Source organism: Pseudorca crassidens, chromosome 17 (genome assembly GCF_039906515.1).
Source record: "Pseudorca crassidens isolate mPseCra1 chromosome 17, mPseCra1.hap1, whole genome shotgun sequence".
In the NCBI taxonomy this organism is placed as follows: Eukaryota; Metazoa; Chordata; class Mammalia; order Artiodactyla; family Delphinidae; genus Pseudorca; species Pseudorca crassidens.
In genome coordinates, this window is record NC_090312.1 from 16050844 (window position 1) to 16078024 (window position 27181).

General features: G+C 43.9%; 1 protein-coding gene across 1 annotated transcript in view; it reads right to left on the reverse strand.

The window, feature by feature from the left end:
- The window catches only part of FER1L6 (fer-1 like family member 6), a 147756-nt gene that overhangs the window by 39630 nt on the left and 80945 nt on the right, over positions 1 to 27181 (reverse strand). The window contains exons 21-24 of the mRNA XM_067711323.1: positions 11407 to 11541; positions 8795 to 8944; positions 1473 to 1583; positions 1048 to 1209 (exon numbers count right to left, since the gene is read on the reverse strand). Coding sequence (XP_067567424.1) covers positions 1048 to 1209; positions 1473 to 1583; positions 8795 to 8944; positions 11407 to 11541 — 558 coding nt within the window. The remainder of the gene's footprint in view (positions 1 to 1047; positions 1210 to 1472; positions 1584 to 8794; positions 8945 to 11406; positions 11542 to 27181) is intronic.

Consider the following 27181-nt stretch of genomic DNA (forward strand, 5'->3'; position numbering starts at 1 on the left):
TACCCATCCTTCCTCTGTCCCTGCCTGTCCTTTCCCTACAGGTCACCCCTGCAGCTTGCCAGAGCCTGGAGCAATGCCTTCTCAAGCCAGGGAGTCATTACCCAACATATGAGGGATGGTACTAACAATTCACCCCAGGTGTAAATTGCAAAAATCACACACTCCCAAATTCTCTATGGCAGTCGTCTTCAATCCTCTTACTTTGTCATTACTGTATTTATCCGAACTTTCATCTCAGATGAACATTAATCCAGACCCAAGATATAAAGCAGATGAGAACTGAGCCATTTAAGATGGAGCTGAGCGTGAGGGGCCAGCGCCCCATCCATTTCTTTACCCTGGTGGACCCCGAGGCTCAACAATGTCTGATTTGGAAGGTTTGCAAACACAGTACACATTCTTTAATTCTAGTCCTTCTTGATTCAGAATCTGTGTCCATTGGAACTGACTGGGTTAGACAAAGCAAACTTTGACTTCACAGTTGGTTCCAAATCAGAGCACAGAAATAAACAAAAGCACAGGTGTCAAACATTGCTTTTGACACGCTATGTACAAATAATTTTTTAAAACTCTAACCATTGTAGTAAGTTCCGTGACAGTGTCTTCCAGGCCAGTGGTTCCCAAACTCCAGTGTGTATCAGAGTCACCTGCAGGGCTTGTCAAACCAGAGGTGTCTGGGCCCTATCCCCCAGTCCCAACAGTCTCTGGTTCAGTAGTTCTGGGGCAGGGCCTGAGACTCTGCATTTATAATAAGTTCCCAGGTGATGCTGATAAACTGGGGGCCACACTTTGGGAACCACTGTCACCTTCTTTGATTTACTATACGATCTACACCCAGAACCTTTAAAAACAAAACAACAACAAAAGTCTGTTTTATCCCATTCTGCAATTCTGGCTTTTTACTGAATTAAACTGTTCTTTCTTGTGAGTAGTGGGGCACCTGAAACTCTGAAACATCTCCCCAAGTCAGGTTCAGGAAGGAGTGGGTCGCATCTATGGAGATGAAGGGAATGAGCGGGTGGGGCAGGGGAGGGGAGAGACCCGCACCACTTCGAAAGCATCTGCCTGGACGCTGAAGTTTGGGTTGTTCTGGTAGCTCTGGATCACACAGGACTTGACTCCATGCCCGCCACACTCGATGAGGACCTGGGGACGATCCACCGAGAGGAGCTGCACCTTCTTCATTTCCCGGACTCCCCAGAAGAGAACCTGAAGAGAGGATGGCAGGGCTGCCACACAAAGGCCCAGGGAGGCGCCAGCAGGTGTGGCTCAGGTGTGGGAACGTCAGCTGTGCCAGCCTGAGAACCACAGGATGTTCTTCCAGGAAAGGATGGGGCAGCTCCCTGTGGCTCCGTCCGATCAGCCACGTCTCCTTCCCACCCTTCAAGTCCCCTGACACAGTGCAGGCATGATTGCAAAGCACCAGTGCCCTTTAGTCCCAAAGAACAACCCAGTCCTTCCGGGCCCCATACCTCCACTTGGTATTTACTCAGCACTGGCCGGATGCTGGCAGGAACAGGGTAGATCTGGGTGACATCGGGTGGGTCGAGGGGAGGGAGCCCTTGCAGCCCAGACGCAGGGACCTACCACACAGATCAAGCGCTGGTTAGACATTGGGAGAGGTAAGGAAAATGAACGCTGCCACACAATGACCTCATTGGAAAGACTGTCACTGTTTTAACCAAAGGAATGTTTCCAGCTTAAAATGTAAATCAAGATGATGCATTTTGTCACAGTGAATAATTTCTTAATTTACAAATGCATTCGTTCCCAAGGGTAATCAACATTTAGTGAGCACTCACAACGTGTCACAAATTAATAGTTTCATAAGCTTTCAGCGAGCTCACAGTATAGAGGAGAGGAAAAAAAGACAGATAGATCCTCATAACCTCATTGTATTTCATTCTTTTCATTCCTTCTTGAAAATTAATTACATAAACACTTATCTAAAGTTTAAAAAGAACAATAAATTAATTTTAAAGCTTCATATTAAAATTTTGGAAAAGCAAGTTTTCAATTCATAATATTTTCTAATATCCTTCATACTTCTTCTTTACCTTCTGGGTAATTTAGAAGTAGTCTCCTTAATTTCTGAATTTATGGTGTTGTTGTAGAAGTACTGCGTGATTCACAGAGTGGTCAGAAAAATATACTCTGTAGGATTTTAAACTCTGAAGTGTTTTGAATGTTATCTGACATTATTGGAAGCAAACAATTCTAGCAACACCTTTGCAGATCATTTATTCATTAAAGAATATAAGCAGTAAATATATAGGATTAAACATTTAAAACATATCTCTGGTATCTAGATGTTTGCAGATATTATAGAAATAGGAAATAAGTAAACCTACAGACATTAAATAATAACTGAAAAGTTATGAGTGGTAAAGTAATGGTTGAATGTTTTGAGTATGTAGGATAAATTCAAGTATTTTACAAATGGCTGAAATCTAATTTTTTTCTGTCATTAAAGTATATATATATTCAGTCAAAAAAAAAGAAATGACAGGGGAATTACAGCCATAGAATAGAGAAGGGTCTCTGATCAGATTCCAAACCTCTGAGACTTAACTATCCTCCCACTGTGCACTACAAGAGATTGATTTAATCACACAGAGACTAGTCATAATCAGTAAAACAGAAAATGAAGTCTTTTGAAGGCAGCCCTCCAGGAAAAGGTGTTATTTCCTGTGCATTTGGAGTTGACAAAACCGCAAGAGGACAATTGCTATGCTTTATTGAAATCTCACACAAAGGACTTAGAAAGTCTCCTAAGGAAAGGGCCTTTCTCATTTGTGGGCCACCCCACATTACCTTCAAGACCTGGCTCAACACGTACATCTTTCAAGAAGCCACCCCTGATTTGGTCCCGGCCACTGTGGCCATTCTCCTAATCTTCAGTCCTTGGAACACAGTGTGTCCTCTCTGGAGGCTTAGTGCAGAAACTAGTGGACTGAGCCCAGAAACCAGGCTCTGCTGTGTGACCCTGCATGAGTCCCTTTCCCTCTCTGGACCTCAGATATTGGGCCAGCTGACCCTTCAAGTCCCTCAGGAGCCAGATGTTCTATTAAACATTGCTTTGGAGCATGAGGTTTTCCTCGCTGGGGGAGTTTGCCTGACTTGGCCAAGAGGAAGCCTTTGTTTACTTCATTATTCTCAGACTCTCAGGTAATGCTCCAAAACCAGTGAGGTCTTGATAAATGTTTATTGGCTGACACACATTAGCTCTGTATGCTCGAAAAAGCCTATTTGCCCATCAAAACCTGTAAAGCACAAACATATCACCATTTCTTTTTCACAGACATATTCTAGCTGGCATCGGCAGATGTGGTTCAGTTAATTATAAGCAAGTCCAGAAAAAGAAGACAGCAGTCACTGCGAATGCCAAGTAGGCTCAAGATAATGAAGCCGCAGAAGGAACCAAACCAGATCAAGGAGCCGGGAAAAGGTGAGGTGAACACTGCCTGGCGGCGAGGAGGTGAGCGATCCAGGCTGCAAAACATCGCCTCCCTGAGAAAGCTAATTGCTCCTGTGGCTCCAAACGTAAAGCCACAAAAACAGCTGTGATGGTGGCACAGGATGGGATGGTGCCTCTGGATGTGCTTTTAAAAGTGCCATACGTGGGCTTCCCTGGTGGCGCAGTGGTTGAGAGTCCGCCTGCCGATGCTGGGGACACGGGTTCGTGCCCCGGTCCGGGAAGATCCCACATGCCGCGGAGCGGCTGGGCCCGTGAGCCATGGACGCTGAGCCTGCGCGTCCAGAGCCTGTGTTCCGCAATGGGAGAGGCCGCAACAGTGAGAGGCCCACGTACCGCAAAAAAAAAAAAAAAAAAAAGTACCATATGTTTTGTTCGTCTTGGGGCCTCTGCCTTGAAAAAATTTACAGATTAAGGGAGACGAGCTGTAAACAATTGCCTTTATCAAAGCCTAGATTTGGGACTTCCCTGGCGGTCCAGTGGCAAAGAATCTGCCTTACAATGCAGGGGACGTTGGTTTGACCCCTGGTCAGGGAAGAAAGATCCCACATACCGCGGGGCAACTAAGCCTGCACGCCACAACTACTGAGCTCGTGCACCTCAACTAGAGAAGCGAAAACCCACACGCCACAACTAGAGAGAAGCCCAGGCACCGTAAGGAAGATCCTGCATGCTGCAACTAAGACCCAATGCAGCCAAAAATAAAAATAAATAAATAAATCCTAAAAATAAAAGCCTGGATTAAATAGAAAAAGAGGCAAAGTGACGTAGGATGGAAGAGGAGAAAACATTTGACTGAGGTGGGGGAGGGGAAGCTGCCTGGAGGAGGCAACTCTTGTCCTGAACTGTGAGGATGATCAGTCTCCTAAATAGGTAAATAGAGTGCAGGGGGTGGAGTCGGCAGAGCAGGGAGACATTTCGAAATAGGGTGACAGCGTGGCCAAAAGCAGAGAAGCACATCTGTGCGCTGAGGTCTGAGAATTCAGAATAGTCTGCTGTAAAGAGGCCACAGTACGTGCAGAGTAACTGTGCTGAAATGTGAGCCGGAAAAGGCAGTTTGAAGACAAATTAATTTGGGGAGAGCTTAAATGCTAAGCTATGGAAATCTGACATTCTCCTATGGGCTAGATTTTCTTTTCATGAAATATTAAGAGTTACCATGCAAAAAGAAAATATTTGTACTCACAAACATTTGGGAAATGTTGAATTTCAAAAAAGAAAGAAATTTCAAAAGTTTCTTTATAGCTGACTTCTCAGAGTCTTTACTATGGTAACGGGCATTTCAAAGTCCCAAGAGGGACATAATATGAAGAATTTCCCAAACTTTTTTTTTTTTTTTTTTGCAATACACAGGCCTCTCACTGCTGTGGCCTCTCCCGTTGCGGAGCACAGGCTCCGGACGCGCAGGCCCAGTGGCCGGGGCTCACGGGCCCAGCCGCTCCGCGGCATGTGGGATCCTCCCAGACCGGGGCACGACCCCGTGTCCCCCGCATCGGCAGGCGGACTCTCAACCACTGCGCCACCAGGGAAGCCCCCAAACTTTGTTTTTACTGTATTTAGAGGGACTTGTGTTCCAAAGATACAGATTTTGGGAAATGCTCCTGGAGATAAGAAACAGACTGTCTAAAGAGGAGAGTGGTATGGTGGACTTGCGTTCTGGAAGGAATGCGGAGGATGAAGCAAACAAGGAAGAGGAGGAAGCTAGGAGACCAGGAAAGAGGCCAGTGGAACGATCCTGATGAGAACGAGGGTCTACAGGAACAAGGGACAGTCACCGGGCTGGAACGATTGGCTTGCCCATGGATACAAACCCAGAGTGAAGAATTACAGCTGAGTGTGAATTCTCAAGGCAGAGAGTCTAGGAGAACAGGGGGACAGTGGGCCAGGACTGGGAAAACAGGGTCAGCTAGCTGGGTAGAGGAGGAAAATGGAGGTAAGGAATTCAGTCTGGGGCACTGAAGAACCCAGGTACTGCACCCTTCTTCTGAGACAGGGAAGCCTTTCAGTAATGGAGACAGACGGGCTGAAGGTGAACCACCCACAGACGGAAACTGAGAGCCACTGGTGACAAATGAAGGCGTTTTCCAGCTCCCGCCTTCCCGGAGTGCAGGAGATGCACATGCTGGGACAGTGGTGCTGATGATCAAATTAATGTTTGCACACGTAATCAACTGAGAGGAAGTCCTAATGAAACCCTAATGAATTGTGTCTCTTCGGTTGCTTGCCTCTGACACCCCACTGTCAGGAAGCAGCCGTATCTCGAACCAGTCTGCCCAGCTCACGGTGGAGGGAGGGCGGGAGAATCAGAGGTGGGGCCGTGGAACTGGGAGAAAGCCAGGACCTCAGAGGGCCTGTTGGGATCAGCTGGTCCAGCCCCTCATTGATGGATTAGGGAACTCCCTTCAGGAAGCTTCATGCAATGAAAAGAGCAGTTGACTGAATCCCACCCAGTAAACCGGGAGCCTCGGCTTTCTGACATGTAAAAGGAAAGCATTGTACTCAAGCTGGTTTTCCCAAATCAGTCTTTCTTCTACCACTTTTACCACCTGTGTTATTATCTAGTAAACATTTTCATTAGATATAATTTCATTTTTAGAAAGGAAACTTCAAGTTGCTAAGTAAAACAGGTACCACTGGCCATCAATGGAAAGTAACTTTAAAAAGAAAACCAACGAAAACAAAATAATGTTATTGGAATATGTCATGTGTAGCATTTCTTAAAATTTCTTTTCACTGTGTTTGGAGGGGCCAGTGTTCCAAGAAGCAGACTTTGAGAAATGTTCTTATAGATAACATTGATGTTTCTTTAGAGGCATTGAAGCTGAAGCCTATGCTTTCTGAAGAAGAAAGGTTGCAGGTTAAGAAACATGTAATACACAGATGGGCGTGAAACGTTCTTCTAAAGGTACTTAGAAGGATCCAAAAAGGCAAAATTGCTTTTACAACAATATGGATGGGCCTTGAGGGCATTACGCTAAGTGAGATAAGTCAAAGAGAAAGACAGTACTGTATATGTGGAATCTAAAAAAAGAAAACAAACACAGAAACAGAGAGTAGATTGGTGGCTGCCAGGGGTAGGGAGGTGAGGAAAGTGGGTAAAGGTGGTCAAAGGGTACAAACTTCCAGTTTGAAGATGAATAAATTCTGGGGATCTAATGCATAGCATGGTGACTACAGGTACAATATTGTATTGTACACTTAAAAGTTGCTATGAAAGTAGATCTTAAAAGTTCTCACACCACACATACACACACACACACACACACACAAAAGGTTAACTATGTGAGGTGATGGATGGATGTGTTCATTAACCTTATTGTGGTAATCATTTTGCAATATATACATATATCAAATTATCATGTTGCCCACCTTAAACTTACACAACGTTATATGTCAATTATATCTCAATAAACCTGAGAAAAAAAGGCAACACTCCCTCGACATTAATTCACTGTGATTTAATGCTCTACCTGGTTTCAACCTAAGATTTTTCAACCTAAGATTTTGACTCATTGACGGTCTAAAATCACCTGGACTCTCAATTAAGGAAAGACTGCAGCAGCTGATTTTGAAGAGCCCTTTCAGTTCTGACAGTCCATGTTTCTGTGCAACACACACCCCTCTGGTGAGAGCTGGTTCTATTAGACTCTCACTTGGTTGATCATCCTGGAATCCTAGAAGCTAAGATTTGTAAGACAAAGAGTTCACTAGTCCTTCTCTCCTCCCCTCCTACACTACAAGCATCATAGAGCTGGAGCTGACGCCTGTGATCCTGCTACTCTGTCCCTTTAAGAGCTCATCCAGCTTCAGTTCCCCTGAGAGAGGTTGCTCTTTCTCCAAGGCAGCCACTCCAGCCTTAAAAAGTTCTTCCTCAAGTGGAACAAAAACCAGACGACAGTCAAAGGCTGATTGGGTGCACTTCAGAATTCATCTCTGTAGTCATATGCAGCTCCTAGGCCGCACACCTGGGCACTTTGGATTTGAGTACAAGTGTGTCTAACCCCGTAGCTAGCTGTTCCCGTCCTCTAATGCCCTTCAGCCTCTTCAGCTCTCGGGGGAATCTGTACACTGGATTCTAGGCTCCGACCTACCATATCCAGCGAGCCATTACCGTTCTATCCAGCTCAATTTCTTCACCTGAATAAACAGATAGGACTAGATATTTTGCTTTAATATTCCATGGTATAATAATATTAATAATAATAAAATAGGTAGCATTTGTTGAGTGTTGATTCCACGCCAGGCACTTTAGGCAGGTTAATTATCATCTCCAGTTTGCAGGTCAAACAGAGAGAGAGAAAGCAGCTTACCCACAGTCGCACACCAGTAAGTGGTGGGAATGAGATCCGTATTCCTGGGATCCAGCTCCAGCACCTTCCCTCTTACTCATTTGCTACGTCTTGGGAATGTTTGTCTTCTAGTTTCTCTACTAGAGATTTTTTTAAATTGGGATTTCTGGAAAATGTGCTTTCCTAGAGAGGGACTGATCTGACCCAAAGGCTAAGTGCCAGCTGCCCTCAGTGAGTGGGGTGGTCAGGGAGGATGGTCAGGGCCTGATACAGGCCCACCTGGTCACTTCTCTCCAGGTCACCACTCTGTCCTATTTGGTCCTTGACTGGACAGCCAGACTTGAGAGGCTCAGCCTCCCTCCCTAAGTATCCTGCCATTGCTTTCTGAAAAAGTCCTCCTAGACATATGTTCATAAATTCCCCGATGTCTTAGTGGGACAGACTAAGAACTCGATGTCTTTGGGAAACTTTGTGATACGGTGTAAGGAGCAGAAGGCTTTAAAGGTCTAAGTTCAGCTCTCAGCTCAACCACCGACTAGCAGCATGACAAAGTAAGTCATTCAATTACATTAATCCTTCAGTTTACTATCTGCAAAATGGGAATCATAATCCCTACCTCAATAGGACTGAGGGAGGTTTCAGTGTGATGAGAGGTACGTGAGGCAGCAAACACAACACAGGGCACGTGGGAGTGTCCACAAACGTTTGCTCCCTTCCCCTTTTATATCCTCCTGTGGTCTGTATGGAGCTCAGGGTCTGACGCATAGGGCTGCTCAAGCATTGCTGGCCAAATCCACATGGACCTTTCATCCTGGGACTCTGACTTGTAGCACGGAGGCTCTGGGAATAACCCATCACCTGAGTCCCTAAATGGCATCTCCCAGATCCCCAGAAGGAGCCGTCTCCAGACACAGGACAGCAGGGAGGGACCAGGCATGACGTGATGGACATACCCTTCCCATGAGGCTGCTTCTCTGGCCAGGGAGACTAGATAGACGGCCAGTGCAGATAGCACTTCTGGTTCACTTACCTGCAGCAGTTCAAATACAGCAAGGAGGTCCCCTCCAGAAAGGTTCCCGCAAAAGATGGGGTGGTAACACAGCCTGGGGGGTTCATAGTGCTGGTCAGCGAGCTTCACAACAGGACCAGCCACGGTGGCACCCAAATATTCTGGCTTCCCCTAGGGCAGAAAAGAAATGAAGTTTTGTCCCTGGTGGTCACCTACCTGGTTCTGATCTGCGTCGGTGTGATTCTGTAATTAATCTTCACAAAACTGTCAGCCTCAGTGTCTCCCTCCTGCTACGATCTCACTCTCTTCTTCTGCTAAGCCCCTCTCACCTCTTCCCACAGCCTTGGGGAGCAGCAGAATCCATCTGGGCTCTCAGGGAAAACCCTAAGAGGGTCATCTTAGGGGCTTCCTGGCTCAAGGCGATCTTAGGGGTTATCCCTTTCCTCAGTGTATTGAGTTCAGTGGAATAAAGTAAAAATAATCACCCAGGGTAGACTTGAAGGGGAAAAGGAGAAATAAGGTGGCACCAAATATTCCAGAAGATCTCCAGAGCAGGGAACCCCTGTGGCTGGGAACACAGGTTTGGAGTCCAGGCAAACGTGAGTTGGAGTTCCCAAATCTATTGCTTTGGAGATCTATGGACTTGGGCCAGTTACTCAACCTTTTTTTTTTTTTTTTGTGGTACGCAGGCCTCTCACTGTTGTGGCCTCTCCCGTTGCGGAGCACAGGCTCGGGATGCGCAGGCTCAGAGGTCATGGCTCATGGGCCCAGCCGCTCGGCCGCATATGGGATCTTCCCGGACCGGGGCACGAACCCGTGTCCCCTGCATCGGCAGGCGGACTCTCAACCACTGCGCCACCAGGGAAGCCCTACTCAACCTTTTTTGAACCTCATGCTTTAAAAAGAGCATAGGGCCTTGTTCATAGGGCCATGACAATTAATGTAATGATGTATGTGCTTTCCACAATGACTGGTATACAATAAGTGCTCAGCCCATAGTACTGTGATGAAGATGGTGGTGATGGTGGTGATGATGGTGATGACGGTAATGGTGACTAAGGTCAGCATGTTTAGGTAATAGAGCAATTCTGCCCTATTGTTCTCGGTAGTAAAAGAGCGTATGAGAATAGCTTCGTATGTAAGTGTAGGAGGTAAGTTTCTCTAAGACCTATTTTTTTTTTTTGCGGTACGCAGGCCTCTCACTGTTGTGGCCTCTCCCGTTGCGGAGCACAGGCTCCAGACGCGCAGGCTCAGCAGCCATGGCTCACGGGCCCAGCCGCTCTGCAGCACGTGGGATCCTCCTGGACCGGGGCACGAACCCGTGTCCCCTGCATCGGCAGGCGGACTCCCAACCACTGCGCCACCAGGGACGCCCTCTAAGAACTATTTGATGGGGTCACCTCCTGCCTCTTCCTCATCCCTGCTCCCAGGAGCCTCAGTCCACATTCCCCCCACGAGCAGCATGGGGCTGGAGCGTGGGGCTGCTTTGCTATTTATCTCAAGAACTGCTGTATCCCCTGGCACAGGGCAGGCACTCATTACATATTTATTGAGTGAAAACTCTTGGATAAATGACCTCCACGTCCAAGGGCAGTGCCCACATTTTCTTTGGCTGAGGCTGGGTTTTAGTACCTGCACTACTTCATTGCCTTTGGATTCACAAACAAGCATTTGCATTCCCGGCTGTAGAAGGAAGCTTGGTTGAGGTGGAAATGGGTTTAGCTCAGTCACACTTAAAAACTAACAAAGTGGGGCTTCCCTGGTGGCGCAGTGGTTAAGAACCCGCCTGCCAACGCAGGGGACACGGGTTCGAGCCCTGGTCCGGGAAGATCCCACATGCCAGGGAGCAACAAAGCCCGTGTGCCACAGCTACTGAGCCCGCGCTCTAGAGCCCACGAGCCGTAAGTACTGAAGCCCTCGCGCCTAGAGCCCGTGCTCCGCAACAAGAGAAGCCACCGCAATGAGAAGCACGCGCACCGCAACGAAGAGTAGCCCTCGCTCACCACAACTAGAGAAAGCCTGCGTGCAGCAAAGAAGACCCAACGCAGCCAAAAATTAATTAATTAATTAATTAAATTTTTTAAAAAAAGCCTCCAGTAAGCTTTTGAATCTGCTGTTTCAGGACACGGACATCTTTGGAGAGAAAGAGGTTTGGCTAATATCATAACAGAAATGAGATAGAGCTGAATGCATTGTTTCAGGGCTTGGAAGCAACAAACAAAGAAGAAAAAAAAGGCCCAGTTACAAATGCTGAATCAGTGACAATATATCCATTCCTTCCAACCAGGCGAAATCAGTAAAAACCTGCTATTTTCAAAAGGCATGGACATTTTTATAAGCAGCAATAAGGTATAGAACTGGGGGCTGGGTATAATAATTATATTCCTGAAGAAGTATATGTGGACTGAACTTTTGTGAAGCAGATTCTATTTAAATTGCAATCCAAAGGGAAATCTAAGCAAAAAACCCTTCAGTAAAGCAAATGGTCATCATCCATTTCCCAGATTCTGTAGATCAGTGTTTCCCAGGTGAGGACTGCCTCTGGGCATAGTCACAGGCTGGTTAAATAAAGGAAGTTAGTTGAACAGGGAGTTTTTAGCAAGGCACAGTTAGTGCAGCCCTGGGACACTCACCACTGCGTCACTGTCATACAGCTCCACCACCACTAACGGCGGGGATCCTGCCAGTTCCTTCGGGTCTCCGTACAGCACCAGGTCATTGAACAGCAGCATCTGGTTCCAGGTGGGGGAGAGGGTCTGGGAAATGACCTGGAAGTTGGGGCCAAAAGAAAAGCAAAACATCGCTCGACTGGGTTGGAGGGGGCTCCGTGAAGGGTAAAGAGGACACATTCTCATCACCATTGCTCACTTATTCAACATTCAAGCAACGACGGAAACTGATGTGCTACTGAGTATCGGATGCTAGGGATGCAGATTCCCTTCCCTGGAGGAGCTTATATAAGCTTCATGAGTAGAACTCCCACCTGATTACCACCCTACTTGCAAGCATAATTCCAATTCGATCCTCACAGTAGTGCTGTGATGATAACACCAGCTACCCTTTATTGAGCACGTACTGTGTACAGGCTGCGGTACTTCACATACACTGTCTTGCTGAAACTTCCCAACAATTCTGGGAGGGAGAAATGTAAACCAAGGCTCACTTGCCCAGAGCCGGCACATGGCAGAACTGGGATTCAACCCAGGTCATCTGGCACCAAAGCCCAGGCTACTAAGGTCAACCATCCTCACCAAGTAGATGCTCATATTATCTCCATTTTATGAAAGGGCAAACTAAGAATGGGGAAGATCTAGTGATTCTTCACTGTGAACAAATAAAATTTCGCCATCAAATACTCGAAAGTGGATTTTCAATCGAATATTCCTCACATGCAATTCTACTGTTTCGTGGATATTTATTCGACTGCATTGACCTGACCAGGGTCTTCAAAATAACCTTCACCATTTTGCATGACATCATTCTTTCTTCCATAGCAAATTGTGACATTGGAAGTTGGCTGCACCCATTATGCAGATGGAGAAACCAAAGGACAAAGAAGGACCACAACCCACATGACTGGTTCAGAACCATGAGTGGCTCACCTAGGAGTGACTCAGAGCCCCCTGCCAGGCCATTCAGGTGGTACCTTCAGAAGGTAGAGTGTAATGAGCTTGCATCCTCTATTTAATTGGATGTTTGGAAACATGCCAGTTTCATAGAGCTAAAGGCTAAGGTTGCTTGCAGGGATAGGTGCCTGTACCTAGGCAGAAACTGCCGCATTCATGTGTGAGGCCAGTCCTGGAAAGAGGCCACAGTCACAGTCTCCTGTGCAGGCAAATGGGTGATTTCTCAGGTTAACACAGACTGCACAGCTCCTGCTGGGTCCTGAGGAAATTTCCACACCACCTCTGCACTCCACTCCTACCTCTCACCATTCTCTCCAGGAGGGACTGGAGAGAGATCTGGCCTGAACTAACTACTGCTTAGATTCCAAAGCCCAAATAAAACTGTCATCTCAGAGCTTTACATCAAGAGCCATTTCTAGTCATGGCATTAAATCACTTGCACTGTGGTTGCGAAAAAATATTTGTATTGCTCTTTTTTATGAGTCATAAAATATGCGTTCCACAATTTCCTGCCTTCCTTGCTTTTTGCCTTTAGAGTATTTTATGCCTCAGACACAGTGAGGTTTTGAACATAACGTTTCAGAGAAAATCTTGATTTTTTGGACAGGAAGAGAATGGCTTCAACCAACCTATGAACAGCAGTTAAGGCATTGCAATGCACAGTTCCCCTGTGTCGGTGACTGACATCACAAAGAACTGTGTGTTTTTATGTTGCTTCTGAAAATAGAAATGTGATCTTTTTTGTAACCTGTACCCAACAGTGTGACACCAAAGCAATTTATGATTCTCACAGCATCTTTCCTACAGAAATATTCTGATGGCTTCCTTGGCACTTCGGGCTATAACTGCCACTTGACAAGATTCCAGAGGCCAGCATTCATTCTTTCATTCATCATATATTTATTCCTTCAAAGTGCTAGGCTCAGTATTAGGCACTAACACAGCATCCTGTGCTTAGCAGGTATTCAGTAGCTACTTGCATGACTAAATGAGTGGATTTTGGCCTGTCCCATGATTAACAGGACGATGTGGCTACCTTCGAGAAGTACTGAAACGTTCACCCAAACAAAATACATTGTCCCACTTCTCTGCCAAGGTGAGTACAGCTCACCTCATTTCCTCGGGGCTTCCTTATGGAGTTGTGCTTTATAAACTTGTTCGGTGACATTGTTGGAGAGATTATGGTAACACTTAAATTTAACGCTTTTAAGAAGAAGTGAGATACCATGGATGGAGCGTGGCTTTAGAATCAGAGACCCCCTGTAATGGAACCCTAGTGTCACCACCTGCCTATGTCCAACTTGGGCAGGTGATTTAACCTCTCTGATCCTTAGTCTTACTCATTTCAGTGGGGTTAGTACCCACCTTGTAAAGTTGTTATGACCACTGTCTAAGATAAAGCTTTTTAAGTGCCTGGCATACAGTAGGTGCTCAGTAAGTGCTTTTTGTCCACCCCCCTCCACCCCAGCCACACTCATTTATAAATAAGTAAACATTTACTGAATACCTACCACGTGCCAGCGTTGGTCACCAGGGTAACTCGTATCTAACAAGAGACCACTGGTGTCCTCAGGACTCAGAGTCAGTCTGACTGCTTGAAATCTCAGCTTCCATGCCCCCCACCCTCTAAGATCCCCTGTCCTTCTCTTCTAAGCCTCCCTCTTACCACATAGTCCTTCTCCCTTTCTATCCCCAAAACATTTCTCTTTGGGAGCTGTCTCCCTTTCCCTTTATCCTATCATCACAAGATTTCCAAGATCCACGCCATCAGTGGTTCCCCTCCTGAAAGATTTCGTAGCATTAAGTCACTTATAAAGGATTGGCTGCAGGACCCTCCCTTCAGAGATAGTTCTCCTTGAGCAACACGTGGTCCATTCAGAGAAGTGCTACCAGGTGAAGGGTGGACCAGCTCAGCTATGACTGCAGGGCCCCCAGGCTCAGCCTTCCCCACCTTGAAGAATGCACGAGTGGGGCATGTCACACACAGATCAGTCCCTCCGAGGCAGCACACACTGAAACAGGAGAGAGAAACCGGAACCCTTTCTTACCAAAACGGAAGCAGAGTGGTTAAGCAAAATAACTTTGGAATTGGACCAACCTGGGTATCCATCTTGACTCTACCATCTTCTAAATAAAGGTCTCCAAGCCGTACCTTCCTCGTCTGCAGAATGAGGACACTAATAATACCCACTTTGGGCTTGCAGTTAGACGTAACCAAAAATGCATATAAAATGCTTAGCATCATGCCTGTCACAGAGGGAGTTTTTAAATAAATGACAGCTATCATTAGCAAAAATTATGTACTCGGTACAAAAGTATGGAGGTAAAGTCCAGGGTTCAACAGAACTTGTTTTCCCTTTCAAATGATTATTTGATAAACAAATGTCATGTTCCTTTGAGATATGCATCTAAATCAAATGAATATACTGTGTGGAGTTGCAAACTAGAAGGAGAACTACATAAGAGCCAAGGGAGCTCACTCAAAGCCCCGACCCCACCCAGAGTCCTGAGATCACCTCTGAGGGCTTGGAACGCCACAGCTGTGCAGGCAGAGGAGGCCTCCAGGGATTCCGCCCGCCCCCCCCCCTTTTTTTTAACCACACTGTGTGGCATGCAGGATCTTCGTTCCGCGACCAGGGCTCAAACCTGTGCCCCCTGAACTGGAAGCTCGAGGTCTTAACCACTGGAGCGCCAGGGAAGTCCCAGGGATCCCCCTTTTGAGAATCCCCTTTGTTTTTGGTGGGAAGCCTCAATGGCAATAATAACGCAGTCACACAGGAGCTGTTATAAACAAGGCACTGTACTGGGTGTCTCACCCTCTGGGAGGCATATACAATATCACCATCCCTATTTTACAGATGAAGAAATTGAGGACAAAGAGGATTTTGCTGTCACACAGCCGATAAATGGAAGGGCTCAGACCTGAACCCAGGCACTACGGCTCTAGAGTCTATACTCTTAACCACCGCGCTATGTACTACCTCTTAAATCACAGGGAGGAGAAAGGAGTCTGAAGTCTTCTCGTTCTCATGCTCAGTCACCTTCCCTCTGATGTCTCTCCCGACTTCCCTCCCAGGCAGAGCTAACCCCTCTCTCCCTGTGGCCCCTGGAGGTGCAGTACTATGGGGTTTATCACAGTGTGGCTGATTCGTCTGCAGAGAACTGCCGAGCTCCACTGCATCGTGCACTGTGCAGGAGCGGAGTCCGGAAGATGGCGGCGTGGGAAGACGCGGGGTCAGCGTCTCCACACAACTAGGGCGCCTGCCGGCCGCTGGTGGGAAACTCTGACCCCCAAGGAGACAGGAGGGACCCCAGAGTGAACCGGTAGGACAGAGGGGGACCGAGGGGGGAGAAGAAGTGGAGGCCAGACAAGTTCGGCGCCCCTGAGGCCGGGGAGATCAGGAGAGGCAGGTGAGAGGGAGTCTCCGGGAGGAGAGGGAGAGGAGCGGAGGGCCTGGGGAGCCTGCTGAGCTCGCAAGCTGGTTCCCCCTGCTCCAAGGCCCCACCAGGCCGCGTGGGTCCTTGGGAGCATGGGGGGGGGGGCGATCAGGAGACACAGGCTGGAGAGGGGCCCTGGGGGGCAGCGGGAAAGAGCGGAGGGCAACGGCCCCGCCCACTCGGGCCCAGGGAGCCTGCTGAGCTCCCAGGCCGGTCCCCTGCCCTCCAAGGTTCCCCCTTCCCCACTGGCCGTACAGGTCCTGGGGGCATAGGAGGGAGGCCGGGGAGATCAGGACAGGCAGTCGGCAGGGGCCCTCCCAAACCCCAGACAGGAGGAGCAGGAGAGGAGAGGAGGGCGTTTGCCCCGCCCACTCGAGCCCAGGAAGCCTGCTGGGTCCCCAGGTGAGGTCCCCTGTCCTCTGAGGCCACGGTGGGGGGCACGGCTGGGCCCCTTCTGTTCCTTCAGCCTAAGCCCCACTCCCCACAGGCCCCAGGGCCTTTCGGGCCCTGTGCGTCCTGAGCATTGGCCCCGCCGACTGCCCAAACCTCGCCCTTGCTTAGGCTCCGCCCTCCACAAACCCCCCCCTTTTTTTTTTTTTTTTTTTTTGCGGTACACGAGCCTCTCACTGTTGTGGCCTCTCCCGTTGCGGAGCACAGGCTCCGGACGCGCAGGCTCAGCGGCCATGGCTCACGGGCCCAGCCGCTCTACAGCCTGTGGGATCTTCCCGGACCGGGGCACAAACCTGTGTCCCCCGCATCAGCAGGCGGACTCTCAACCACTGCGCCACCAGGGAGGCCCAAACCCCCCCTTTTCTTTTCTTTTACCTCCTCCTCTTTTTTTACTATTGTGGTACTGATGTACCTTCCAGTTGCTGATTAATCTATAATTTTATTTTTACATTCTTTCTAACATATCTGTTAGTTTCCTAACAATAACAAAGCATTTTTACTTTGTTATTGTTCTCTTTTTTCTTGAATTTTTGAATTTTATTTTTTATACAGCAGGTTCTTATTAGTTATCTATTTTATACATATTAGTGTATACATGTCAATCCCAATCTCCCAGTTCATCACACACACACACCCCACCACTTTCCCCACTTGATGTCCATACGTTTGTTGTCTATATCTGTGTCTCTATTTCTGCCCTGCAGACCAGTTTATCTGTACCATTTTTCTGTTCCACATATATGCATTCATATACGATATATGTTTTTCTCTTAATGACTTACTTCACTCTGTATGACAGACTCTAGATCCATCCACATCTCTACAAATGACCCAATTTCGTTCCTTTTTATGGCTGAGTAATATTCCATTGTATATATGTACCACATCTTCTTTATCCATTCGTCTGTCGATGGGCATTTAGGTTGCTTCCATGACCTGGCTATTGTAAATAGTGCTGCAATGAACATTGGGGTGCATGTGTCTTTTTGAATTATGGTTTTCTCTGGGTATATGCCCAGTAGTGGGGTTGCTGGGTCACATGGTAATTCTATTTTTCGATTTTTAAGGAACCTCCATACTGTTCTCCATAGTGGCTGTATCAATTTACATTCCCACCAACAGTGCAAGAGGGTGCCCTTTTCTCCACACCCTCTCCAGCATTTGTTGTTTGTAGATTTTCTGATGATGCCCATTCTAACTGGTGTGAGGTGATACCTCATTGTAGTTTTGATTTGCATTTCTCTAGTAATTAGTGATGTTGAGCAGCTTTTCATGTGCTTCTTGGCCATCTGTATGTCTTCTTTGGAGAAATGTCTATTTAGGTCTTCTGCCCATTTTTGGATTGGGTTGTTTGTTTCTTTAATATTGAGCTTCATGAGCTGTTTATATATTTTGGAGATTAATCCTTTGTCTGCTGATTCATTTGCAAATATTTTCTCCCATTCTGAGGGTTGTCTTTTCGTCTTGTTTATGGTTTCCTTTGCTGTGCAAAAGCTTTTAAGTTTCATTAGGTCCCATTTGTTTACTTTTGTTTTTATTTCCATTACTCTAGGAGGTGGATCAAAAAAGATTTTGTGGTGATTTATGTCAAAGAGTGTTCTTCCTGTGTTTTCCTCTAAGAGTTTTATAGTGTACAGTCTTACATTTAGGTTTCTAATCCATTTTGAGTTTATTTTTTTGTATGGTGTTAGGGAGTGTTCGAATTTCATTATTTTACATGTAGCTGCCCAGTTTTCCCAGCACCACTTTTACAGAGACTGCTTTTTCTCCATTGTATATCCTTGCCTCCTCTGTCATAGATTATTGACCATAGGTGCATGGGTTTATCTCTGGGCTTTTTATCCCGTTCCATTGATCTATATTTCTGTTTTTATGCCAGTACCATATTGTCTTGATTACTGTAGATTTGTAGTATAGTCTGAAGTCAGGGAGTCTGATTCCTCCAGCTCTGCTTTTTTCCCTCAAGACTGCTTTGGCTATTCGGGGTCTTTTGTGTCTCCAAATTTTAAGATTTTTTGTTCTAGTTCTGTAAAAAATGCCATTGGTAATTTGATAGGGATTGCATTGAATCTGTAGATTGCTTTGGGTAGTAGAGTCATTTTCATGATATTCTTCCAATCCAAGAACGTGGAATATCTCTCCATCTGTTGGTATCATCTTTAATTTCTTTCATCAGTTTCTTATAGTTTTCTGCATACAGGTCTTTTGTCTCCCTAGGTAGGTTTATTCCTAGGTATTTTATTCTTTTTGTTGCAAGGGTAAATAGGAGTGTTTCCTTAATTTCTCTTTCAGAGTTTTCATCATTAGTGTATAGGAATGCAAGAGATTTCTGTGCATTAATTTTGTATCCTGCAACTTTACCAAATTCATTGATTAGCTCTAGTAGTGTTCTGGTGGCATCTTTAGGATTCTCTATGTATAGTATCATGTCATCTGCAAACAGTGACAGTTTACTTCTTCTTTTCCAATTTGAATTGCTTTTATTTCTTTTTCTTCTCTGATTGGTGTGACTAGGACTTCCAAAACTATGTTGAATAAGAGTGGTGAGAGTGGACATCCTTGTCTTGTTCCTGATCTTAGAGGAAATGCTTTCAGTTTTTCAACATTGAGAATGATATTGGCTGTGGGTTTGTCGTATATGGCCTTTATTATGTTGAGGTAGGTTCCCTCTTTGCACACTTTCTGGAGAGTTTTTGTCATAAATGGGTGTTGAATTTTGTCAAAAGCTTTTTCTGTATCTATTGAGATGATCATAAGGTTTTTATTCCTTAATTTGTTAATATGGTGTATCACATTCATTGATTTGCGTATACTGAAGAATCCTTGCATCCCTGGGATAAATCCCACTTGACCATGGTGTATGATCCTTTTAATGTGCTGTTGGATTCTGATTGCTAGTGTTTGGTTGAGGATTTTGCATCTATATTCATCAGTGATATTGGTCTGTAATTTTCTTTTTTTGTAGTATCTTTGTCTGGTTTTGGTATCAGGGTGATGGTGGCCTCATAGAATGAGTTTGAGAGTGTTCCTTCCTCTGCAATATTTGGAAGAATCTGAGAAGGATGGGTGTTAGCGCTTCTCTACATGTTTGATAGAATTCATCTGTGAAGCCATCTGGTCCTGGACTTTTGTTTGTTGGAAGATTTTTAATCACAGTTTCAACTTCATTACTTGTGATTGGTCTGTTCATATTTTCTGTTTCTTCCTGGTTGAGTCTTGGAAGATTATACCTTTCTAAGAATTTGTCCATTTCTTCCAGGTTGTCCATTTTATTGGCATAGAGTTGCTTGTAGTAGTCTCTTATGATGCTTTGTATTTCTGCAGTGTCTGTTGTAACTTCTCCTTTTTCATTTCTAATTTTATTGATTTGAGTCCTCTCCCTCTTTTTCTTGATGAGTTTGGCTAAAGGTTTATCAATTTTTTTTATCTTCTCAAAGAACCAGCTTTTAGTTTTATTGATCTTTGCTATTATTTTCTTTGTTTCTATTTCATTTATTTCTGCTCTGATCTTTATGATTTCTTTCCTTCTACTAACTTTGGGTTTTGTTTGTTCTTCTCTAGTTCTTTAAGGTGTAAGGTTAGATTGTTTATTTGAGATGTTTGTTGTTTCTTGAGGTAGGCTTGTATTGCTATAAACTTCCCTCTTAGAACTACTTTTGCTGCTTCCCATAGGTTTTGGATCATCATGTTTTTGTTGTCATTTGTCTCTAGGTATTTTTTGATTTCCTCTTTGATTTCTTCATTGATCTCTTATTTAGTAACGTATTTTTTAGCCTCCATGTCTTTGGGTTTTTTATGTTTTTTTCCCTGTAATTGATTTCTAATCTCGTAGTGTTGTGGTCAGAAAAGATGCTTGATATGATTTCAATTTTCTTAAATTTACTGAGGCTTGATTTGTGACCCAAGATGTGATCTATCCTAGAGAATGTTCCATGTGCACTTGAGAAGAAAGTGTAATCTGCTGTTTTTGGATGGAATATCCTATAAACATCAATTAAATCTATCTGGTCTATTGTGTCATTTAAAGCTTGTGTTTCCTTATTAATTTTCTGTTTAGGTGATCTGTCCATTGGTGTAAGTGAGGTGTTAAAGTCCCCCACTATTATTGTGTTACTGTCAATTTCCTCTTTTATAGCTGTTAGCAGTTGCCTTATGTATTGAGGTGCTCCTATGTTGGGTGCATATATAATTGTTATATCTTCTTGGATTGATCCCTTGATCATTATGTAGTGTCTGTCCTTCCTTGACTCTTGTAACATTCTTTTTTTTAAAGTCTATTTTATCTGATATGAGTATTGCTACTCCAGCTTTTTTTTGATTTCCATTTGCATGGAATATCTTTTTCCATCCCCTCACTTTCAGTCTGTATGTGTCCCTTGGTCTGAAGTGGGTCTCTTGTAGACAGCATATGTATGGGTCTTGTTTTTGTACCCATTCAGTGAGCCTGTGTCTTTTGGTTGGAGCATTCAATCCATTCACGTTTAAGGTAATTATCAATATGTATGTTCCTATTACCATTTTCTTAATTGTTATGGGTTTGTTTTTGTACGTCCTTTTCTTCTCTTGTGTTTCCTACTTAGAGAAGTTCCTTTGGCATTTGTTGTAGAGCTGGTTTGGTGGTGCTGAAGTCTCTTAGCTTTTGCTTGTCTGTAAAGCTTTTGATTTCTCCATTGAATCTGAATGAGATCCTTGCCGGGTAGAGTCATCTTGGTTGTAGGTTCTTCCCTTTCATCACTTTAAATATGTCATGCCACTCCCTTGTGGCTTGTAGAGTTTCTGCTGAAAAATCAGCTGTTAACCTTATGGGAGTTCCCTTGTATGTTATTTGTCATTTTTCCCTTGCTGCTTTCAATAATTTTTCTTTGTCTTTAATTTTTGCCAGTTTTATTACTATGTGTCTTGGCATGTTTCTCCTTGGGTTTATCCTGCCTGGGACTCTCTGTGCTCCCTGGACTTGGGTGGCTATTTCCTTTCCCATGTTAGGGAAGTTTTTGACTATAATCTCTTCAAATATTTTCTCCGGTCCTTTCTCTCTCTCTTCTCCTTCTGGGACTCCTATAATGCAAATGTTGTGTTTAATGTTGTCCCAGAGGTCTCTTAGGCTGTCTTCATTTCTTTTCATTCTTTTTTCTTTATTCTGTTCCACGGCAGTGAATTCCACCATTCTGTCTTCCAGGTCACTTACCCATTCTTCTGCCTCAGTTATTCTGCTATTGATTCCTTCCAGTGTATTTTTCATTTCAGTTATTATATTGTTCATCTCTATTTGTTTGTTCTTTAATTCTTCTAGATCTTTGTTAAACATTTCTTGCATCTTCTCAATCTTTGCCTCCATTCTTTTTCTGAGGTCCTGGATCATGTTCACTATCGTTATTCTGAATTCTATTTCTGGAAGGTTGCCTATCTCCACTTCATTTAGTTGTTTTTCTGGGGTTTTATCTTGTTCCTTCAACTGGTACATAGCCCTCTGCCTTTTCATCTTGTCTATCTTTCTGTGAATGTGGTTTTTGTTCTACAGGCTGCAGGATTGTAGCTCTTCTTGCTTCTGCTGTCTGCCCTCTGGTGGATGAGGCTATCTAAGAGGCTTGTGTAAGTTTCTTGATGGGAGGGACTGGTGGTGGATAGAGCTGGGTGTTGCTCTGGTGCACAGAGCTCAGTAAAACTTTACTCTGCTTGTCTGCTGATGGGTGGGGTTGGGTTCCCTCCCTGCTGATTGTTTGGCCTGAGGGGACCCAGCACTGGAGCCTACCCAGCTCTTTGGTGGGGCTAATGGCGGACTCTAGGAGGGCTCACGCCAAGGAGTACTTCCCAGAACTTCTGCTGCCAGTGTCCTTGTCCTCACGGTGAGACACAGCCACCCCCCCGCCTCTGCAGGAGACCCTCCAACACTAGCAGGTAGCTCTGGTTCAGTCTCCTATGGGGTCACTGCTCCTTCCCCTGGGTCCTGATGCACACACTACTTTGTGTGTGCCCTCCAAGAGTGGAGTATCTGTTTTCCCCAGTCCTGTCGAAGTCCTGTAGTCAAATACCACTAGCCTTCAAAGTCTGATTCTCTAGGAATTTCTCCTCCCGTTGCTGGACCCCCAGGTTGGGAAGCCTGACGTGGGGCTCAGAACCTTCACTCCAGTGGGTGGACTTCTGTGGTATAAGTGTTCTCCAGTTTGTGAGTCACCCACTGAGCAGTTATGGGATTTGATTTTATTGTGGTTGTGCCCCTCCTACCGTTTCATTGTGGCTTCTCCTTTGTCTTTGGTTGTGGGATATCTTTTTTGGTGATTTCCAGTGTCTTCCTGTCGATGATTGTTCAGCAGTTAGTTGTGATTCCAGTGCTCTCGCAAGAGGGAGTGAGCGCACGTCCTTCTACTCCGCCATCTTGAACCAATCTCTCTTTTTTTTTTTGCCACCCCATGTGGCTTGCGGGATCTTGATTTGCGAGCCCGGGGTCAGGCGGAAGCTCCTGCGGTGGGAGCTCCGAGTCCAAACCACTGGACTCACAGAGAACCTCAGACCCCAGAGAATATTCATTGGAGTGAGGTCTCACTGAGTTCCTCATCTCAGCAAAAAGACCCACCTCTACCCAATAGCCTACAAATTCCAGTGTTGGAAGCCTCAGGCCAAACAACCAGTAAAACAGGAACACAATCCGACTCATAAAAAAAAAAAAAATTGAGATGGCACAAAAATATGTCACAGATGAAGGAGCAAGGTAAAAACCTAATAAAGGTTTTTATTAAGACCAAATAAATGAAGAGGAAATAGGCAATCTACCTGAAAAAGAATTCAGAGTAATGATAGTAAAGATGATCCAGAATCTCAGAAATAGAATGGAATCATGGATTGAGAAAATACAAGAAATGTTTAACAAAGATCTAGAAGAACTAAAGAACAAACAGAGATGAAAAACACAATAACTGAAATGAAAAATACACTAGAAGGAATCAATAACAGAATAATGGAGACAGAAGAACGAATACATGAGCTGGAAGACAAAATGGTGGAAATAACTGCCAAGGAGCAGAATAAAGAAAAAAGAATAAAAAGAACTGAAGACAATCTCAGAGGCCTCTGGGACAACACTAAACACACCAACATTTGAATTATAGGGGTCCCAGAGAAGAAGAGAAAAAGAAAGGGTCTGAGAAAATATTTGAAGGGATTATAGTGGAAAAATTCCCTAACATGGGAAAGGAAATAGTCACCCAAGTCCAGGAAGCACAGAGACTCCCATACAGGATAAACACACCAAGACACATATTAATCAAACTAACAAAAATTAAATTCAAAGAAAAAATATAAAAAGCAGCAAGGGGAAAACAAAAAATAACATACAAAGGAATCCCCATAAGGTTATCAGCTGATTTTTCAGTGGAAACTCTGCAGGCCAGAAAGGAGTGGCAGGATATACTTAAAGTAATGAAAGAGAAAGACCTCCAACCAAGATGACTCCACCCAGCAAGGATCTCATTCAGATTCAATGGAGAAGTCAAAAGCTTTTCAGACAAACAAAAGCTAAGAGAATTCAGCACCACCAAACCAGCTTTACAACAAATACTAAAGAAACTTCTCTAAGCGGGATACACAAGAGAAGAAAAAGACCCACAAAAACAAACCCAAAACAATTAAGAAAATGGTAATAGGAACATACATATTGATAATAACCTTGAATGTAAATGGATTAAATGCCCCAACCAAAAGACACAGACTGGCTGAATGAATACAAAAACAAGACCCATATATATGCTGTCTACAAGAGACCCACTTCAGACCTAGGGATACATATATACTGAAAGTGAAGGGATGGAAAAAGATATTCCATGCAAATGGAAAACAAAAGAAAGCTGGAGCAGTAATACTCGTATCAGATAAAATAGACTTTAAAATAAAGACTGTTACAAGAGATAAGGAGGGACACTACACAATGATCAAAGGATGAATCCAAGAAGAAGATATAACAATTATAAATGTTTATGCACCCAACATAGGAGCACCTCAATACATAAGGCAAATGCTAACAACCATGAAAGGAGAAATCGACAGTAACACAATAATAGTAGGGGACTTTAACACCCCACTTACACCAATGGACAGATCATCCAAACAGAAAATTAATAAGGAAACACAAGCTTTAAATGACACAATAGACCAGATAGATCTAATTGATATTTATAGAACATTCCACCTAAAAGTGGCAGAATACACTTTCTTCTCAAGTGCACATGCAACATCCTCCAGGATAGATCACATCTTGGGTCACAATCAAGCCTTGGAAAATTTAAGAAAATTGAAATCATATCAAGCATCTTTTCTGACCACAATGCTATGAGATTGGAAATCAACTACAGGAAAAAAATTGTAAAAAACACAAATACATGGAGGTTAAACAGTGCGCTACTAAATAACCAAGAGATCACTAAAGAAATCAAAGAAGAAATTTAAAAAATACATAGAAACAAATGACAATGAAAACACGACAACCCAAAACCTATGGGACACAGCAAAAGCAGTTCTAAGAGGGAAGTTTATAGCAATACAATCTCACCTCAAGAAACAAGAAAAATCTCAAATAAACAATCTAAGCCTACACTTAAAACAACTAGAGAAAGAGAAGAAAACCCAGTCAGTAGAAGGAAAGAAATCATAAATATCAGAGCAGAAACAAATGAAATAGAAATGAAGAAAATAAACAAAGATCAATACAATTAAAAGGTGATTCTTTGAGAAGATAAACAAAATTGATAAACCCTTAGCCAGACTCATCAAGAAAAAAAGGGAGAGGATGCAAATCAATAAAATTAGAAATGAAAAAGGAGTAATCACAACTGACACTGCAGAAATACAAAGGATTACAAGAGACTACTACAAACAACTATATGCCAATAAAATGGACAACCACGAAGAAATGGACAAATTCTTGGAAATGTACAATTTTGAAAGACTGAACCAGGAAGAATTAGAAAATATAAACAGACCTATCCAAGTAATGAAATTGAAACCATAATTAAAGATTTTCCAAGGAACAAAAGTTCAGGACCAGATGGCTTCACAGGTGAATTCTATCAAACATTTACAGACGAACTAACACCCATCCTTCTCAAACTCTTCCAAAAAATTGCAGAGGGAGAAACATTCCCAAATTCATTCTATGAAGCCACCATCATCCTGATACCAAAACCAGAAAAAGATATTACAAAAAAAGAAAATTATAGGGGCTTCCCTGGTGGCGCAGTGGTTGAGAGTCCACCTGCCGATGCAGGGGACACGGGTTCGTGTCCCGGTCCAGGAAGATCCCACATGCCGCAGAGCGGCTAGGCCCATGAGCCATGGCCGCTGAGCCTGCATGTCCGGAGCCTGTGCTTCGCAACGGGAGAGGCCACTACAGTGAGAGACCCGTGTACCACACACACAAAAAAAGAAAATTATAGACCAATATCACTGATGAACATAGATGCAAAAATCCTGAACAAAATACTAGCAAACAGAATCCAGCAGCACATTAAAAGGATCATACACCATGATCAAGTGGGACTTATCCCAGGGATGCAAGGATTCTCCAATATACACAAATCAATCAATGTGATACACCACATTAACAAATTAAGGAATAAAAACCATATGATCATCTCAATAGATGCAGAAAAAGCTTCTGACAAAATTCAACACTGATTTCTGATAAAAACTCTCCAGAAAATGGGCATAGAGGGAACCTACCTCAACATAATAAAGGCCATATATGACAAACCCACAGCAAGCATCATACTCAATGTTGAAAAACTGAAAGCATTTACACCAGGATCAGGAACAAGACAAGGATGTCCACTCTCACCACTCTTATTCAACATAGTTTTGGAAGTCCTATTCATAGCAATCAGAGAAGAAAAAGAAATAAAAGGAATACAAATTGAAAAAGAAGAAGTAAACCTGTCACTATTTGCCAATGACATGATACTCTACATAGGAAATTCTAAAGAGGCCACCAGAAACCTACTAGAACTAATCAATGAATTTTTTAAGGTTGCAGGATACAAAATTAATGCACAGAAATCTCTGGCATTCTTACACACCAACAATGAAAAATCAGAAAGAGAAATTAAGGAAACAGTCCCATTTACCACTGCAACAAAAAGAATAAAATAGCTAGGAATAAACCTGCCTAAGGAGGCAAAAGACTTGTATTCAGAAAACTATAAGACACTGATGAAAGAAATCAAAGATGATATAAACAGATGGAGAAATATACCATGTTCTTGGATTGGAAGAATCAATATCATGAAAATGACTATACTACCCAAAGCAATCTACAGATTCATTGCAATCCCTATCAAACTACCAATGGCATTCTTCACAGAATTAGAACAAAAAATCTTACAATTCGTATGGAAGCACAAAAGAACCCGAATAGCCAAAGCAATCTTGAGAAAGAGAAACGGAGTTGGAGGAATCAGGCTCCCCAACTTCAAATTATACCTCAAAGCTACAGTAATCAAGACAGTATGGTACTGGCACAAAAATAAGAATATAGATCAATGGTACAGGATACAATGCCCAGAGATAAACCCACGCACATATGGGCACCTAATTTACGACAAAGGAGGCAAGAACGTACAATGCAGAAAAGACAGCCTCTTCAATAAGTGATGCTGGAAAAACTGGACAGCTACATGTAAAAGAATGAAATTAGAACACTCCCTAACACCATACACAAAAATAAACTCCAAATGGATTAAAGACTTAAATGTAAGACCAGACACTATAAAACTTTTAGACTAAAACATAGGAAAAACACTCTTTGACATAAACCACAGCAAGATCTTTTTCGACCCACCTCCTAGAGTAACAGAAATAAAAACAAATGGGACTTAATTAAACTTAAAAGCTTTTGCACAGCAAAGGAAAT